Source organism: Cebus imitator, unplaced genomic scaffold (genome assembly GCF_001604975.1).
Source record: "Cebus imitator isolate Cc_AM_T3 unplaced genomic scaffold, Cebus_imitator-1.0 Scaffold118, whole genome shotgun sequence".
NCBI lineage: Eukaryota > Metazoa > Chordata > Mammalia > Primates > Cebidae > Cebus > Cebus imitator.
The window spans coordinates 4,801,642-4,820,161 of NW_016107433.1; the positions used below are offsets into that span (position 1 = coordinate 4,801,642).

Genomic DNA, 18,520 nt, shown 5'->3' on the forward strand with positions numbered 1-18,520 from the left:
TTTTGTGGAGATATTGTCTTACCCTTCGCCCAGGCTGGAGTGCGGTGGTTTCAATCTCAGCTCACTGCAACCTCCGCCACCCAGGTTCAAGCAATTCTCATGCCTCAGCCTCCTGAGTAGCTGGGATTACAGGCACCTGCCACCACGCCTGGCTAATTTTTATATTTTTAGTAGGTTTCACCATGTTGGCCAGGATGATCTTGAACTCCTGACCTCAGATAATTCACCTGCCTCGGCCTCCCAAAGTGCTGGGGTTGTGTGAGCCACCGCACCTGGCCGATAGGCAAGGATTGTATTGGCGAAGTAAAACTTGATCTTGTGCTTCTTTAAGGATGTCCCAGGTTTGGATGAGTGTTAAGGCAGAGAAAGGCTATTCAAAGGGCCTGGGGTTGTGGGAACAGAGTTGATACTGCCTGAGAATATGAAGATGATGGGGAGGAGTCCTAGTTGGTGGGAAATGACCCAGATGATTGAATGGTAGTGTTGGGGGTAGATCTTAGAATGATTTGAAACCACTCTGGAGAGTTTCAGTTTGAATGTGTTTTGGCAGTTGGTTCTTGGTTGGGGAAGGATGGGAATGAAGATGACATTGGGAAACCCAGACCGATCTTTCTGTTGCCTGCACAGGTGGTGCCAAAAGTTCTTCCAGAGCGACCAGGGCCAACAATGAGCTGGTTCCACGTCGTCATGCCATGGGCTCCATACAGTTACAATCACACATTAGATAGGTATCCCCAGTGGTTCTCTGTTCCCACCTCACCCCTGCCATACCTTTACTCCACTGACAGTGTCTATTTTCCTCCTTCTGTCGGATTCCTTTCCTAGGTTAATTTTATACAAATCTTTTATTAACTTCATAAAGGGGAGTGCCCTTTAGACATGCGCTATCCTGAGCCTTGGCTGATGGAACGCTAGCCATGCACAGACCTCTTCTGGTCTTCCGAAAGTATGAGACGCTTATTCAAGTGCTAAGTCAGGAATGGAAATTTTTGTTTTGGGAGGCAACTCATAATTTCAGTAATTGAAACCACAGAAGTAGTTAAGTTAGCTGATGTACAGAGTTAAGAGCAGAGAGCCAAGTGGGAAGAGTGTGATGACGCTTAAATGCTGTAGGAGAACAGAGAGGAGAGATGTCTGTGGCTTGAAATAAGAGGATTTTATCCAGTAAGTGGAACACGTGCCCGTGGAGAGCTGTAGGAATGGGGAGTGACAGGCAAGGTAGAGATGACGGAGGTGGGAGAAGGGCCAGAATATGTCAGAAGCAAAGTAGGGGAAGATTTCAAGGTTTCCGGGGAAGCAGTTTTGAATGCAGGGGAGATTGAAGATTAAAGCAGAAGAGGAGCAGCCATTGACCAAGACCAGGAGGACACTGGTGACTTTGGACAGAGGACAGAAATCTTGGAGCCATGGGGTCTTCTAACCCTCTGGAGCAGATACCCAGCCTTCAGAGAGCTATTCCTGTGCTATAGGCTGGGGCTTGACATGTGTGTGTAGTTTTATTATGCCTCATAGTGGGTTCCATTGCACAACCAAGCTTGAAAAGTATTGATGCCATTTGACCCTTTCTCATCACATAAAGGAGGGGGACCTCACTTCAACAGAGGAAAACTGATGTGGAGCAAGTGAAGCAGGAAGCGGTGGACAGAGTCCACTCTCTGGAAGGAGTTGAGATCTGAAAGACAGAGAACATTTTCTGAACTGGCAGTGTAAGTAGGTCGGACTCTCTCTTGTCCCGGAGCTCATAGGATGGTGGACTGATAGGAACTCAAGGGGGAGGGATCGCCAGTCAAATCCTGCAAAACCTTCTCATTACTCACTCGGAAAAGGACAACACACATCTGCCATAGAAATAACAAGCAAGGCCAGGCACAGTGGCTCATGTCTGTACTGCCAGCACTTTAGGAGGCTGAGGTGGATGGATCACCTAAGATCAGGAGTTCGAGACCAGCCTGGCCAACATGGTGAAACCCTATCTCTACTAAAAACAAAAAAAAATTAGCTGGGTGTGATGGTGTACACCTGTAATCCCAGCTAATCGGGAGGTTGAGGGAGGAGAATCACTTGAACCCAGGAGGTGGAGGTTGCAGTGAGCTGAGATCGTGCCATTGCACTCCAGCTTGGGTGACGGGGCGAAACTCCCTGACAAAAAAAAAAAAAAAGAAAAAGCAGGCAATTCACAAAAGAAATGTACACTGCCAGTAAATATCCGTAGATGGGTTCTGCCTTACGAGTAATGAATGTGAGTTAAAATACTCACTGTTGATGAAGGTGTAGCAAAACTGATGCTCACACACCCGTGCAAGCAGGAGTGGGAAGGACTTTCCTGGGGGGACAGTTTGGCACGTTCCAGAGGGCCTTAAATGTTCCTAGCATTTGAGTCAGCAACCCTGCTTCCAGAAATGCATCCTAAGGCAGTAGAGACAGAACATCATGAGTAAGAGCCTGGTTTTAGAGTCATAAGGGATGCTTACCTGGTTTCAGAGGCTGATTAAACTAGCATGCAACTTGGTCAAGGTACCCAACTCTCTAAGCCTCGGTTTCCTCATCTGTAAAATGGGCTGCCGCAAGGATCAAATGAAATAGCCTGTTTAAAAATACAGTGCTCAAAACCATGCTTGGTTCAACTGGGTGGACGTACTAGAGCTGCTACTTGGTTTGTCTGTTTGTTGTTGTTGTTGTTGTGTGTACAGAGATTTAAGGGTCCTTATTGAAAAACGGACAGCAAAATTTTGGGAGTTGTTTGAATGTCTCATAATAGCATTTGGTGGAAATTATGCAATGTGTATGAGATGCTATACAGCCATTAGTTCTAACTCATAAAGAATATTGAATGGCATAGGAAAAATTTCTTAACTAAATTGCATTAAAAGGGCAGCCTACATAAAGAGCAGTGTGATCTAAGGTAGGTAAGGAAAATCTGTCTCTGTAAATGTGCAGAGGAGAAAAAGTCTGAAAAACTACCTACCTAGCAGTGGTTCTCCAGCTCGTGGAATTGTTGGTGATTTTAACTTGAGCTGCTGAGTCTTTTTGTACATACCCAAATTTTTAAAATAATGAACTCCCACAACTTCAATCATAAGATGTTATGTAAAATAAATTTGACATCATGAGATGCCAGATTGAAACTGAAATGGGCCAGATGGTATGTTTTTACACTGCCTCTTAGCTTTTGCCCTGTAGCCCAATAACAAGAATGGAGAGAGATCACAAATGGGGTCTTTGAGAGGGACTTCGAGGAAATTAGGAGGAGATGAAATGCTGGCAAAGGAAATGTGTAAGTGTTGGTTATGGTTAGTGTCGGAAGATGTCTGGTTTAGCCAGGAGGGTGCCAGGAGATGATCTGGGTTGTAGGCTGCAGACTTGCTGGGTAGGCGGGGTGGGCTGGTACAGTCAGGTAAAGTGATGGTATTTGGTGAGAGGAGATTCTGGCACAAATCTGGGAGGGGATCAGTGCTTTATGGTAATTAAATCCAGGTCAGGAGCACCAGTCAAGCCAGTGATGGGCACATGAGGCTGGTCTTTCCTGTTCTGAATATGGTGGAAAGGCCTCCATGTGACTCAGGATGGATGCTTATGTACCCACCTGTGAGATCCAGTTACCATAGCTGTCCAGATTGCCCCAAATCCCTGTTTAGAACAAGGCAGAACATAAATAATATATGTTTGTGTTGCTTTTTATTATTGTATTCATGGGTTTGGTTTTGATTCATGGTTGTTGAACTCTGGGTATGTTTATATATATAGTAAAATATATATATATATTTCTCTAAGTACATACAGACTGGGTTCCTAGACCTGGCTCTGCTTCTGGTCTCACGACTCCCTCCTGTTCCCCTCCATGACTCCATTGTATCCAGAATGTCGTGGTGGCTGTGGATTCCCTGCAGAATGGGCTGAGCTAGCAGTTTTCACTTCCAGGCTGATTTATGTTCATACTGGAAATAGCACAGATGCACTTATTAGCAAACATGGAGGCCCACGGCCTGGGCGATTCTCTGGGCCTTCCGGGCACTGGACTTCCGGCAGCACAAGGCACCTGTTGAAGCACGTGTGTGTTCTCTGACCTGGCCACACTTGCAGAACAGTCCTGAGGGCTGCTGGGAAATCGCTCCCAGGCAGACGGAATCACCAATGTATGGCCTAACACGTATTGACTTCTGTGCAGCAGCGATAGACAAACGCTGTTATTGTAGAAAGCGCAGAAGGGAATTGGGTATGGCTCTTCAGTGGATTCCAAGCTAAACAGATGCAGGTATTATTTCTTTGACCCTTGAAGGAGGTTTCACCTTCTCTTGGAATCTGGATTACCTTTTTTTGTTGTTTTTGTTTTCTTAAGGAGGTGGGGTTAGTGAGGGGATAGTTTCTTCATGGTAGTGTGTTTTCCTCTCTGATACTTTTTAGTCTGGATTTAACAATGCTTACACTCTGGGGGCTGCTGGACTCCTCCTTTTCTGCAGGAGCTGCCCTTGTCCTTTTCCTTAGAATCACTTTTCACTAAGCTAGGGAAATCAGCCCACAGTCAGGATCATGGGTGTCACAGGGCGATGGCTCAGTGCTGTTTGACGTGAAGTTCCGCCCAACTTGGAATGGCTATTTATTTTTCTTCTCCAACTGGAATGCTCCACCTAGAAGCCTCTTGGCCAGAGGAGGGGGAGACCAGTTTTCTGTGTTTGTGTCTCTACCCCTCCCTGTCCAGCCTCGCAGCCACTTCCTTTTATGAAGCTCTGCCGGGAATGAATTTCACGTAAAGATTAAAGATACGCATGTCAGGGTGGGTTGACTCTTCATTTGTAGTTTTGGGGGTTTACTATGTCGAATTTTTACTCTGGACCGTTTCTTTCTCTTTTGACATAATTTCAAGTGTATAGGAAAGTTGTAACAGTGGAACAAAGAATCCTCATGTCCTTCTTCTAGACTCCTCCTATGGTAACATTATCTCATATATTCCTGCTGTATATATGTAGGTACATATATATTGTGTATATGTGTGTGTGTGTACACACACACACACACACACACACACACACACACACACACACACACATATTTTTCCCTAACCCACTTGGAAATGAAAGCATCGTGCCCTTTCACCTCTAAATATACCAGTGTGTATCTTTAAAAACAAAGACATTCTCTTTTATAACCACACTGTAGTTATCAAAATTGCAAAATAAGGCCAGTGTGGTGGTTTATGCCTGTAATCCCAGCACTTTGGGAGGCTGAGGCGGGCAGATCACTGGAGGTCAGGAGTTTGAGACCAGCCTGGCCAACATGGTGAAACCCTGTCTCTACTAAAAACATAAAAAAAATTAGCTGGGCAAGGTGGTGGGCACCTGTAGTCCCAGCTACTCAGGAGACTGAGACAGGAGAATCTCTTGAACCTGAAAGACAGAGGTTGCAGTAAGCCAAGATTGTGCCACTGCACTCCAGCCTGGGCGACAGAGCAAGACTGTCTCAACAACAACAACAACAAAAATGGAAATTAACATTCATATACCACTATTAGCCAGTCTATAAAACCTTATTCAGATTTTGTTACTTGTCCCAGTTATGTCTGTTAGGGGAAAAGAAGATCCCAGATTATGTGTAACATTCATTAGTCACGCCTCTTAGTCTCTTTTAGTCTTAAACAGTTCTTCAGTCTGTCTCTCTGTCGCATGGCCCTGACATTTCTAAAGAGCATAGGACATTCTGCAGACTGTCCTCGGTTGGATTTGCCTGATGTTCCCTCATGATTAGATTCCAGTTTTGCATTTTTGGCAGGAGTACCCGGGAAGGGATGTTGTGTTCTTCTTGGTGTATCCTACCAGGAGGCATATGATGTCTGTTTGCCTTATTGCTGGCCATGTGAACTTTGATCACTCATTGAAGGTGATGTCTGCCAGGTTCTCCACTGTGGTTGTGTGTGTGTGTGTGTGTGTGTTCCTGCTATAATTTAGAAGTATTCTGTGGGGAGAGACTTTGAGATTGTAAATAACTTGTTATTATTCAGACTTTCATCCATTAGTTTTGGTGCCCATTGATTCTTCCTTGAGTGGATGATGATGATAATGGTTACCAAATGGTGATTTTCTCACTTCATAATCTTTTTCTACATTTATTAAAGTTGAGTTTTTACCCTGTGGAAGAACTGTCCTTTCTCCTACACTTACTTTTTTCCTTTATTAAAGTAGGGACTTAGGGATTCTTAGGTTATATGTTGGGTTGCAATCCTTTACTGTCCCTTAATTTTCTTTCTTTCGATGGAGTTTCGCTCTTGTTGCCCAGGCTGGAGTGCAATGGCGCTATCTTGGCATACCACAACCTCTGTCTCCTGGGTTCACGTGATTCTCCTGCCTCAGCCTCCCAAGTGGCTGGGATTATAGACATGCGCCACCACACCTGGCTAATTTTGTATTTTTAGTAGAGACAGAGTTTCTCCATGTTAGTCAGGCTGGTCTCGAACTCCTGACCTCGTGATCCAAATTTTCTTGCTCAAATTGTCCCTGATGTGGCCAGTGGGAACCCCTCCAACCTGCTCCTGGGTCATTTTGACACATCTTCCTCATTCTCTGAGCACAAGAAGATGCTTTGAGCCCATCTTGTACTTTTCCTGCTCTAGCCCAAGAATTGGCTATTTCTCCAAGGAGCCTCAGTTCCATTTCGTGGAGAATGGTTACACCAGACATTTCTTAAACTAAGAGAAAAAAGAAAAGGAAGGGATTCAGGGAGCATCTTTTTTCCTGTTTCCCCCATTGTTTTATTAAGCACCTATTACATCTCAGATGTGGAGGACTCAGAGATGAAGGACACGGGGAACCTGACCTCCTGCCGCTCACAGCCTCCTGGTGGGGACAGACAGACCCACAGATAGCACCCAGGAATGAGGAGAATCTTCACCTTTCAGAGGCCTCCTGGACACAGCCACAATCCCCTTCTTCATTTCTGAAGCCACAGAGTGCGGTGTTTCACAGCATAAACATTCCATTTAGCAACTATGATGATGTTGAGAAAGATTCTCATTTATAGTGACCCCACCTCTCATTCTTTTTTTTTTTTTTTTTTTTTAAGATACAGTCTCACTCTGTCACCAGGCTGGAGTGCAATGGTGTGATCTCGGTCACTGCAACCTCCGACTCCCTGGTTCATGTGATTCTCTTGTCTCAGCCTCCTGAGCAGCTGGGATTACAGGCGTGTGCCACCATGCCCAGCTAATTTTTGTATTTTAGTAGAGATGGGGTTTCACCATGTTGCCCAGGATGGTCTCGATCTCCTGACCTCGTGATCCACCCACCTTGGCCTCCCAAAGTGCTGGGATTACAGGCGTGAGCCCCGCGCCCGGCCTCATTCTTATAGAGTCCCCTCATTACCCCTAATTCAAACCTGGAACTAGGTGGAAACCATAGAAGCAAACCCTCTTGGATGTGGCAGGCAGGGTTTCATACAGCCGAGGATGGCAGTCTTGCCGTGCACGGAACTTCTCTTTCCTGCACCCTTGAGCTGTGGGCGTTCAGCCATTCCGGTGAGGCTACAGTATCTTTGTTGGCATCTCTCTTAGGAGATTCCCTGCAGTGGTTCATGACATTATTCGTGCAGACAGAGGAAAGCGATGGGCTGTGGACCTGCTGAGCTCCAACAGGTACAGAGTAGTCCTGGTGCCAGAGGCCTCATGACGTCTTTGGCCACCATGCCAGCTTCGGGCCTCCTCTGAGTTTGTCATCAAGGAAGACCCCTAGATATTTTGTTATCATTGTTTTCATGAGCTCTTAAGACTGCAGATCTCTTCTATCTGCTATTGGTTGAGCAGATTGCCTGAAGTTAAATGTAGGGCTTCATGTTCTTCCTTCTAAAGTTTCATCCTGTTAGTTTGGGCCTGTCGTTCCAACTTGTGAAGATCTTTTTCTCAGTCTAGATTCCGCCACTGAGCATTTTAATGGTTCCCTTGAGCTTGATAAGCGCTGCAAGTGGGTGTCTGCTGGGTCTTGTTTCTCAAGCTGGTGATCTCAGCTGAGTAGGGACAAGATAGAGCCTTGTGGCGTGTCCCGAGACACACGGACCTCTGTGTTGATGCTTAAAGTAATGGCATCATTAGGCGGCTATAAAATTTGCCACAGTTTATTATCTGAAAGCCGTTTTGCCATCCTGGATATAAAGAAATTATAAATTCAGTGCTATCTTATTAAGATACAAAAGTATACTTTACTGTATTTCTCAGATCATTAAGTCTGAGTAAGGCTAATTTTGAGTTTATTTTATGTGGGTTTTCTTACTGGACCTACAGCTAATTGCTAATTTCTCAGGGTCATCCCACCCCCTAAAATTATTTTCCAGCAACTGTTGAATCTGTTTGAGAACTATGAAGAACTTCCCAGTATGTACTTTGCAACATATCCTTGAAGTATATCCATATCCATAAAGTCACTCTGGCATTGATACTTTCTCCAAAACGATGTGTTCCTTTTCTTGTTTGATACTGTTTTAAGTTGCCTTTTATTTAAGTGTATTTGTTGGTGGTCCCTGTTCCTCACAAGAATGTAAGCTGAGACCTTTTTATCATGGGTTCTGTAGCATCTGACACATAGTACATGCTCACTAAATGCTGAATGAATGAATATGTTTCCTGATCTGTAGGTTCTGGAATCTGCCTTTTGTCTTTCTTTAAAAATCAGGATATTGGACATTTCAATTCTTTGCAGCAGCTTCTCCTACCTCCTTTATCCTCTGTCTAAAGATATCCAAGTAAAACAGTGTGCTTTCAAGCAAGAAAAGGGCATTTGGGTGAGTTGCCAGTGTTCTTTTACATGAGCAGTCCTGGGATCCCGTCACCTTAGGACAGTCCCTGGGTGCCTAAAGACCGAATGTGAATGTGAGATGTAGGAATGTTCTAGTGTTCTCTTTGAGAATTAGGCACGGTGGCTCACGCTTGTAATCCCAGCACTTTGGGAGGCCGAGGTGGGTAGATGGCCTGAGCTCAGGAGTTTGAGACCAGGCTGGCTGACACAGTGAAACCCTGCCTCTACTAAAAATACAAAAATAGCCGGCCATGGTGGCAGTCGCCTGTTGCCCCAGCTACTCAAGAGGCTGAGGCAGGAGAATTGCTTGAGCCCAGGAGGTGGAGGTTGCAGTGAGCCGAGATCCCGCCACTGCTCTCCAGCCTGCAAACAAAGGAAAACAGTGCCTGAGAGCAGAGACCCTCCACTCATGCTACCTGGTTTGTCAGCTGGGCTGCATAACTGTGGGCTGTTTTCCCATCTCTAAAATGGGGGTAAAAATAGTATCTATCTCATAATGTGGTTATGAGGATCAAAGTGATGCTGTACTCATGAGTCTTCACACAACACTTAATTGATTAGGCGATGACTTCCATTATGATGGTTTTCAATATTTTTTTCTATTTTTTTTAAGAGATTACATCTTGTTTTGTCACCCAGGCTGGAGTGCAGAGGCTCGATCATAGCTCACTGCAGCCTTGAACTCTGGGGTTTCAGCAATCCTCCTGCCTCAGTGATGGTTTTAATTTTAAAGAGCTTTGGGAAAGAAAGGCACAAAGGAGGACATGAAGTCACCCATAACCTCATTCCCTAGAATTCACCATTGTAAAAATTGTAATAGAAATCTCATATTCTCCTCTACATACCTCTCTGTGCTTTGTTCCTTCAGCATCTGTATGATCGTTTTCCCATGCCTATAAAATAGTTTTTTTTTTTTTTAAAGAAAGCATATTTATAACAACATATGGAGTTCTGTGTACTGTAATTTATTTAGGGTCCCTGTTTTTGCCCAATTTTTTCCTTTTTTTTTTTTCCTGTTATAAATGCTATGATGAATCATCTTATGTCTCCATGCATTGCTTGGGTTGTTTCCTTAAGATGAACTCCTGGAACGGGGAATTGCCAAGTCAAGGGGTAGGCACCTGCATGTTTGAGGCCTTTGATGTATGCTGCCTGGTCGCCTGTGGGAAGGCGGTGTTCACTGCCTCCCCTCCGGCAGAGCAGGGGATCACCCAGGGAAACAGGTATCCTCGCCTACCGGCTGATGTCTCTCGGGTGATCCCGCGTGGCATATGTGTGGAGGCACCAGTTTCTCACTGTCTCTCTTCTCTGTTTTTCCTCCCTTCCCCTTTGTTTCCCTTCTTGGTTTCCTACCAGACAGCCTCTTGTGAAAGGACCGCCTAATTAACCCTGTGCTAATTAACAATTTAAAATTACACGGTGCGACTGTTCATGTTTAATTCTCTGGGAGCTGGAGCAACAGCAGGAACCCCCTCCCCTTCGTCATCACTGCACCCCTCCCCTCCCACCCCAGCTTCCCTGAAACTGTTGGATTTTACCTAGTCCTGCCTTAAAGGAAAAGGATAAAACTGTCATAAGCACATGTTTATAATGAGGGAGGCGAATGTTTTAATTAATAGGGAGTTACAGGGTAACAGGGTAGTGTTTTATCCTTTTAAACAATCTTTGAAAGTAAAGATTGATATTGGCAAAGATGCAGTGGGCTTTACAGGTGGTTCCAAGGAGCTTGGAAGATGAGCAGGGGTCTGGAGGGGGTGCTTGATGAAGGTGTTGGAATTTTTCTGTACTAGATTACCTTTCCGATGGCAGATGTAAGTGCTAAGCAGAGAGAGCGAGCAAGCTAGGTCATTCCTGTAGCTTCCCTTTAACTTTCTCATTGGAGAGATGTGCTCTGTTAAAATCTAACTGAGGCCAGGTGTGGTGGCTCATGCCTCTAATTACAGCACGTTGGGAGGCTGAGGCTGGTAGATCACCTGGTCAGGAGATCGAGACCATCCTGGCCAACATAGTGAAACCCCGTTTCTACTAAAATACAAAAATTTAGCTGGGCTTGGTGGTGCGTGCCTGTAGTCCCAGCTACTCAGGAGGCTGAGGCAGTAGAATCGCTTCAACCTGGGAGGTGGAGGTGGCAGTGAGCTGAGATCACACCACTGCACTCCAGCCTGGTGACAGAGTGAGACTCTGTCTCAAAAACAAAAAAAAAAAACCTAACTGAATTCTTAAATAAAGCCTGTGTTAAGTATAACACTGGGGGCTGGGAGTAGAATACCTGGACGTTTTTTAGAGGGAGTTCCAGGTATCACCAGCAGAGAAGGGGGCTGCAGGAAGGGTGGAGGGGTGTGAGTCTGTGCGAGCTGGCCCTGGCACTAGGAAAGCACTGGGAAGGGGCACAGAGCCTGGGGGGAGCCTGAAGAGAGGTGCACTTGTCAGGATGGCAGGGCTGCTTGGAAAAGCGCGGGGACCCACTGGATTCCCAGGCTGCCCTCTGTAACTGAAGACCATTGATTTTACGGGAAACCATGTTTACAGACAGAGTGCTGATCGACCTGCGGAGTTGACTTCTGCCTTCTTAAGTAAGAACTACCTTTTTTCTTATTGACTGGCTGATAAACAGTGAGAGAGAAACAGCCGGCTGGGTGGGAGAGTGGTAGATGCCTTGAGACCCTCAAGCCACAGGATGGGATGGGTTGGAGAGAACTCTTGATCTCTGTACACAGGTCCCCCTCTTCTCTATCTCCATCCCTGCACCTCCCAGGGACCAGGAGGAGTCTAAGACCGACCTTCCCTGGTTTCCTAGCAATACAGGTACGAAACACAGAAGAGCTGTGCTCAGAGAGTGCCTCAAGTTGAGTGTGCGGTCCCTGAGGATGGTGTGAAAATGCAGATTTTCTTGGGGCAGGAGAGAGTGTGTGTCTCACAAGCTCGCTGGAGAGTATAATGCCACAAGTGCATGAACTACGCTTTGTTTGGCAAGGTTGCAGACTGGCCTGCTGGTCGCAGCCAGTGTGCATGGGAAGGAGGCCCAGAGGAGGTAGCTAGAGTCCTGAAGCGGGTTCCTCCTCTCCCACCTGTGTCCTCATGGCTGCCTCTCCCTGTGGATGAGTGGGCTCTGGCGCCACCACCACGGGGTCACCAGCCACCATCATGGGTGGGTACGATGTCATTCTTTCTTGACATCTTCTGCTTTGGAGGAGAAAACAAAGTAAGGGAGGTTTTTAAACTCCCAGCCCCTTAGCCGGATAGTTTGTGGAAGAGGAGGAGGAATAAGAACAGAGCAAGAAAAGCCCACCAATTAATTGGTAAACGCTTGCAGGTTTCTCTGACCCAGCCCAGGCTGGAGAGGAGATTGGCTTTGCTGTCGATAAACAAGTCCCTGGTGCAGCATCAAAGCTGTTCTCCTTTATCAATTGTGGCCCCCTCTTCCCGCATGTTCCTGTAACTTACCAAGCATTTATGACATTGATTTTACAATCGGGCTGTTAACCCTCCCGCCCCTCCAGGCCTGCCAACCTTTTTGGCCCAAGCTGTCAATCAGATGTCATCCAGCCAGTCAGAAGCATCCCTTAAGAAGAGCCACCCTGGGGTCTCACCTGTATCCTGGCTCAGCCTTGCGGGGAAGTCCCATTGCATTTGCTGTTTGGTTTGGTTTAGTGCCTGTTTTCAGTCAGTATGTCCTTTCTAAGGAGCATGGAACTTTGTGGCTGCAAAATCTGAGGTTATAAATGGAAGATAGGAGTGTGTGTTTGCATGTGTATATGAGACACAGCATGGCTTCAGTCTTCCAAAGTTATTTCTCCTGAGACTTGTGGTAAACCTGCCTTCCCCATCTTTTCCCGAGGGGGAGCTGTTGGCTCACTGTGCAGTCAAGAATCAAGAAATGGAAAAAAAAAAGATTGAGAAGATGGGGGCTATGGGGGAGGGAAGTGAGATCAAGCCTGGCTGAAACCTTTACCGGCCGGGTATGAATGAGTTGGTGGGTGGAGAAGCAGCCACATGTTCTCCAGGAGGAGCAGCAGGGAAGGGTAGCCGGGGACCTATGGGTGAATGATCAGGGCGCTGTAAGGTGCTGGGCTGCCTGTAGGAGCAGGGCCAGATGGAATAATCGCCCCTGCGATGATGTTACCGCCAGAGCAGTGGCTGTGATCTGATGCCTCCCTCCCTAGGGACGTGAGGTCTCAGAGGGCACATTCAGCTCAGTGGCACTTTGGAGTCGGAAATGGAAAAGCCCCCGGGCTGAGGGACAGCTGGTTGGGCAGCGACTAATAACTAAGAGGCAGGTGTGGAGCCGGGTCTCTCCAAGCCCAGCTGCTGTCTCGGCTTGCTGCTCAGATCTTTGATGGCAAAAAACACCAAGCACGTGGGGAACGCGCTCCCTCCAGCCAGGGCCAGATAGAAGCTGCTGGAGTGGAGAGTTGGTGGATCCAGAGGCTGGTCCACTGCTGCTGGAAATACCAAGCTCATGTTTTGCACCTACGTAGTTTTAGTGTGAAGTCAGTGGAGTCGCACAGGCCAGGGAGTGTGACTGGCAGGGTTGGAGGAGACAGGAATCTGGGGACTCGTCTTCTCTTCTGTTTCACGGTCGTCAGGTTAGCACTGGGCCAGTTTTTAGATTCAAGCCCCTCTGTTTTACTGCCTGTAAAATGGGACCAATGCTTCCCAGACTTCAAGAGGACTTTGTGGAGTGCGTCCAGGCCTGCACGCCTGCTCTGTGAACCTCAGGGTCCTCACCCACCTTCTTGGAACTTCTCAAACTAGACCCATGGTCAGAAACACGACGGCGGCAACTTTTCTAAATCCATGAGCGTATCCCACTTGACCATCCTTTTTCTGGGGACACTGAACCCTCCTTTTCTCAGCCCTCCCCTGTGTTCCCCTGATCCACAGACAGTGCGGGGAGCCAGGGTTGACTTTGTGTGGTCTGTCCATAGTGCCAGGGCTGTGACTGTGACCTCATGGGGGGCTGAGAGATGATGTGTCCGTTCTCCACGGTGGCCCATCAAAGCTTTGCTGGCAAAGAATGGAAATTCCTGCTAGTCCTGGGGCAGAGTGGTGACAGTTCGAAGCCAAAGAGGCCTGCTCCTGGCCCGCTTTCCCCATGTCCCCCGCTCATTTGTGGACCTGGCTGCGCCACGGCCTGTGTGCTGTACGGTATGGGGCAGTGTCTCCAGGCCTGCCCTCCACCCCGTGTCTCCGCGCTGTGGGTGTTGTGGACAGAAGCAGCCTCTTAGAGCGCTCCGTGCGGTGGGACCTCAGCCTCGGCCCTCCTAACCTCTTTCCTTTCTCTCTCTCTTTCTCCCCTCTCCCTCCTCCCCCCTTGCCTCCGCTCTTCAGGTCCGATCCTCCGTACTGGGTGCAATGAAAGCTCCACGCAGGCCTTACCATGGAAGGCTGTGACTCGCCCGTCGTCTCGGGGAAGGACAATGGGTGCGGTATTCCTCAGCACCAGCAATGGACTGAACTCAACAGCACCCACCTCCCTGACAAACCCAGTAGCATGGAGCAGTCCACAGGCGAGAGCCATGGGCCCCTGGACAGCCTGAGGGCCCCCTTCAATGAGCGCCTGGCGGAGAGCGCTGCGTCGGCCGGGCCCCCTGCCGAGCCTGCCAGCAAGGAGGTCGCCTGCAACGAGTGCTCGGCCTCCTTCGCCAGCCTCCAGACCTACATGGAGCACCACTGCCCCAGCGCGCGCCCCCCGCCACCCCTGAGAGAGGAGAGCGCCAGCGACACCGGCGAGGAGGGGGACGAGGAGAGTGACGTGGAGAACCTGGCCGGGGAGATCGTCTACCAGCCAGACGGCTCTGCCTACATTGTGGAGAGCCTGAGCCAGCTGACCCAGGGCGGGGGTGCCAGTGGCAGCAGTGGCAGCAGTGGCAGCGGGCCTCTCCCCTCGCTCTTCCTGAACTCTCTCCCCGGTGCGGGGGGCAAGCAAGGGGACCCTTCGTGTGCTGCACCCGTGTACCCGCAGATCATCAACACTTTCCACATAGCCTCATCCTTCGGGAAATGGTTTGAGGGCCCAGACCAGGCTTTCCCGAATACCTCAGCCCTGGCGGGGCTCAGCCCCGTCCTGCACAGCTTCCGCGTGTTTGACGTGCGACACAAAAGCAACAAGGATTACCTGAACAGCGACGGTTCTGCCAAAAGCTCCTGCGTAGCCAAAGATGTCCCCAACAATGTGGACCTGTCCAAATTCGACGGCTTCGTGCTCTACGGCAAGAGGAAGCCCATCCTGATGTGTTTCCTGTGCAAGCTCTCCTTCGGGTACGTCCGTTCGTTTGTGACCCACGCGGTGCATGACCATCGAATGACCCTGAGCGAAGACGAGCGGAAAATTCTTAGCAATAAGAACATCTCCGCTATCATCCAAGGGATCGGCAAAGACAAGGAACCCCTTGTAAGTTTTCTGGAACCAAAAAACAAAAACTTTCAACACCCTTTAGTTTCCACAGCTAACCTCATAGGCCCCGGACACAGTTTTTATGGTAAATTTAGTGGCATTCGCATGGAAGGGGAGGAAGCTCTCCCAGCCGGCTCCACCGTGGGCCCTGAGCAGCCCCAGGCTGGTCTCTTGACCCCCAGCACCCTGTTGAACCTTGGTGGGCTCACCAGCTCGGTCCTGAAGACCCCCATTACCTCAGTCCCCCTGGGGCCTCTGGCTTCCAGTCCTACCAAATCCTCAGAGGGCAAGGACTCTGGGGCAGCAGAAGGAGAGAAGCAAGAAGCGGGCGACGGGGACTGCTTCTCTGAGAAAGTAGAGCCAGCCGAAGAGGAGGCGGAGGAGGAAGAGGAGGAGGAAGAGGCGGAGGAGGAGGAGGAAGAAGAGGAGGAGGAGGAAGAGGAGGAGGAAGACGAGGGTTGCAAAGGACTCTTTCCCAGCGAGTTGGACGAGGAACTGGAGGACAGGCCCCACGAGGAGGCTGGGGCCACGGCAGGTAGTAGCAGCCAAAAGGACCTTGCTCTCTCAAACCAAAGCATTCCTAACTCCCCCTTAATGCCTAACGTGCTCCAGACCCTGTCGAGGGGCACAGCTTCTACTAGTTCTAATTCTGCTTCTTCCTTTGTTGTCTTTGATGGTGCGAACAGGAGGAATCGTTTAAGCTTTAACAGTGAGGGCGTCAGGGCCAATGTGGCAGAGGGCGGCAGGAGGCTGGACTTCGCTGACGAAAGTGCCAATAAAGACAATGCCACAGCACCAGAACCAAATGAAAGCACAGAGGGCGATGATGGGGGCTTCGTCCCCCATCACCAGCATGCTGGCTCCCTCTGCGAGCTTGGGGTAGGGGAGTGCCCCTCGGGGAGTGGTGTGGAGTGCCCCAAATGCGACACGGTCCTGGGCTCCTCCCGCTCGCTGGGCGGCCACATGACCATGATGCATTCTCGTAACTCGTGCAAGACACTCAAGTGCCCCAAGTGCAACTGGCACTATAAGTACCAGCAGACCCTGGAGGCGCACATGAAGGAGAAGCACCCGGAGCCTGGGGGCTCCTGCGTCTACTGCAAAAGCGGGCAGCCCCACCCCCGGTTGGCACGAGGCGAGAGCTACACATGTGGTTACAAGCCTTTCCGCTGCGAGGTGTGTAACTACTCCACAACGACCAAAGGCAACCTCAGTATTCATATGCAGTCCGACAAGCATCTCAACAACATGCAGAACCTGCAGAACGGAGGCGGGGAGCAGGTCTTCAGTCACACTGCTGGGGCGGCAGCAGCGGCGGCGGCTGCGGCGGCGGCAGCGGCCAACATCAGTAGCTCCTGCGGGGCCCCCTCGCCCACCAAACCAAAAACCAAACCCACCTGGCGGTGCGAGGTGTGCGATTACGAGACCAACGTGGCCAGGAACCTCCGCATCCACATGACCAGCGAGAAGCACATGCACAACATGATGTTACTGCAGCAGAACATGACCCAGATGCAGCACAACCGCCACCTGGGGCTCGGCAGCCTACCCTCGCCTGCAGAGGCCGAGCTCTACCAGTACTACTTGGCCCAGAACATGAACCTGCCCAACCTGAAGATGGACAACGCGGCCTCGGACGCCCAGTTCATGATGAGTGGATTCCAGCTGGATCCCGCCGGGCCCATGGCCGCCATGACGCCGGCTCTAGGTGAGGATGACTCCGTGTTTGTCTGTTTCCATGGTAGGCATTTAACTGGGGAGAGCAGTGGATAGGCTGACATAGTCCTGTGGATTCAGTTGACTCTGGTCTTCTCGAGTGGTTTCGGTGTAAACTGGAGTGTCTCACAGTCAAGTATTTATTCTCAAGGATCCCTTGAACTCGGTCTGTCCATATGGAAGCGTTTATACATTCAAAAGAGATAAGATGGTACTCTGGCTACGTAGGGCCAGGATGAAAATGCGAGTGTTTCCTCTAGTTTTCTGTTCCATTCTCTCTTTCTTGGTCTCCTTTTCAATTTGAAAAATCACTGTAATCGCCCAAAACTTTGGGGTTTCATCAAGTATTTACTGAAACTTACAGGAAACTGTAGTTGGGTCCGTCATCTCAATAAGAGGAATAGGGACAGTTATCTCAGTGATATGAATAGAGACAGTCATCTCAATAATAATAATCTCAGAGTGTACGTTATTCACATAACCAAAGGCTGAGTCTCTGCTGAGCTGGGAACCACCCAGATAGACTTCTCAGAGTTCTTTGTGTATTTATGAGGACCTTGATGAAAGAGATGTGATTTTTTTTTTCTTACTTGTTTTCGGTGAGTACTTGGTGATTAAAATGTTGGGAATTAATTGGGAATTAAATGGTTCTGGTGGCACTGTTGTGAGGGTTGTGAGGATGAAAAATGAGTAAGTGGTAAAAATTGCCCATCAAGGAAAGTTAACTTTTGATAGCAGTTAGATCCTGGTTAGCAGAGCGAGTCTTTGTTGCTGGGAAGAATGACTTATCCTTTATAGAAGCTAACTTGGCTTTGTGTCCAGGTACAAAATATTACCAATTGGCTTACCATATTTGGAATAGGACCAAGAGTGTAGGATTTGGATGCCGAAAATTTTGAGTTTTTATGTAGAAAGAACCACAGCCATGTTGAGGATAACTTCTACTGCCAAAAAAAAAATCTACAAATGGGTTTCATGAGAAGCTTCCGATAATTGGGCCACTCAGGCCTCCACCCCGTATGCCTCAAACAGAGTCCTGCCTGCTCCCCATCCTTTGACCCTGCTAATGCACCTCGTGGGATCAGTGACAGTGGCCTGAATTGAGCAATATACCATTACTGATGTGGGGATGGGTTGTTCTGGCAACAGAGTGTCAGTGAGAACCTTTCTCTGGGATGGCTTAGACTACAGGGGGCCAGGCCTTACTAGTTAGCAAGTTTTTTTGTGTGTGGCGTTTTAGTGCCAATTGTCGCCAATGAGTTATAGTTCCAAGCATTCCATTTCTTTTTCTTGCTCTGTATTCAGTTTTGAATCCTTGGTACTTCAATCTTCTTTTCCATTTTGAGACATTTGCCTGTTGATCGTCCACTACCAAATGATTTGAAGGTATTGGACCAACTGGCGAATTGTGGGTGCACAAGCACCGGTGATCTTACTTGTCCCCAGGGTGAACTGTGCATGCCGGGGGATGGGCATCAGTATTCTGTTTTTTAAAAAAACAGTAGGAATCGAAAGGAGCTGTAGAATCTTGAAAGGTAGAGCTTGGAGCAAATCAAGCACAGTGGAGGTGGAATGAAGACAGAACATGGGTAGGTTCATGTCGGGTCAAAGCGAGGCTTTTTTTTTTTTTTTTTTT

At 48.5% G+C, this 18,520-nt stretch overlaps 1 protein-coding gene across 1 annotated transcript in view; it reads left to right on the top strand.

Moving 5' to 3' along the window:
* Positions 1-18,520, top strand: part of ZFHX3 (zinc finger homeobox 3) — a 279,755-nt gene that overhangs the window by 80,943 nt on the left and 180,292 nt on the right. The window contains exon 2 of the mRNA XM_017539350.2: positions 14,103-16,876. Coding sequence (XP_017394839.1) covers positions 14,152-16,876 — 2,725 coding nt within the window. The 5' untranslated portion in view covers positions 14,103-14,151. The remainder of the gene's footprint in view (positions 1-14,102; positions 16,877-18,520) is intronic.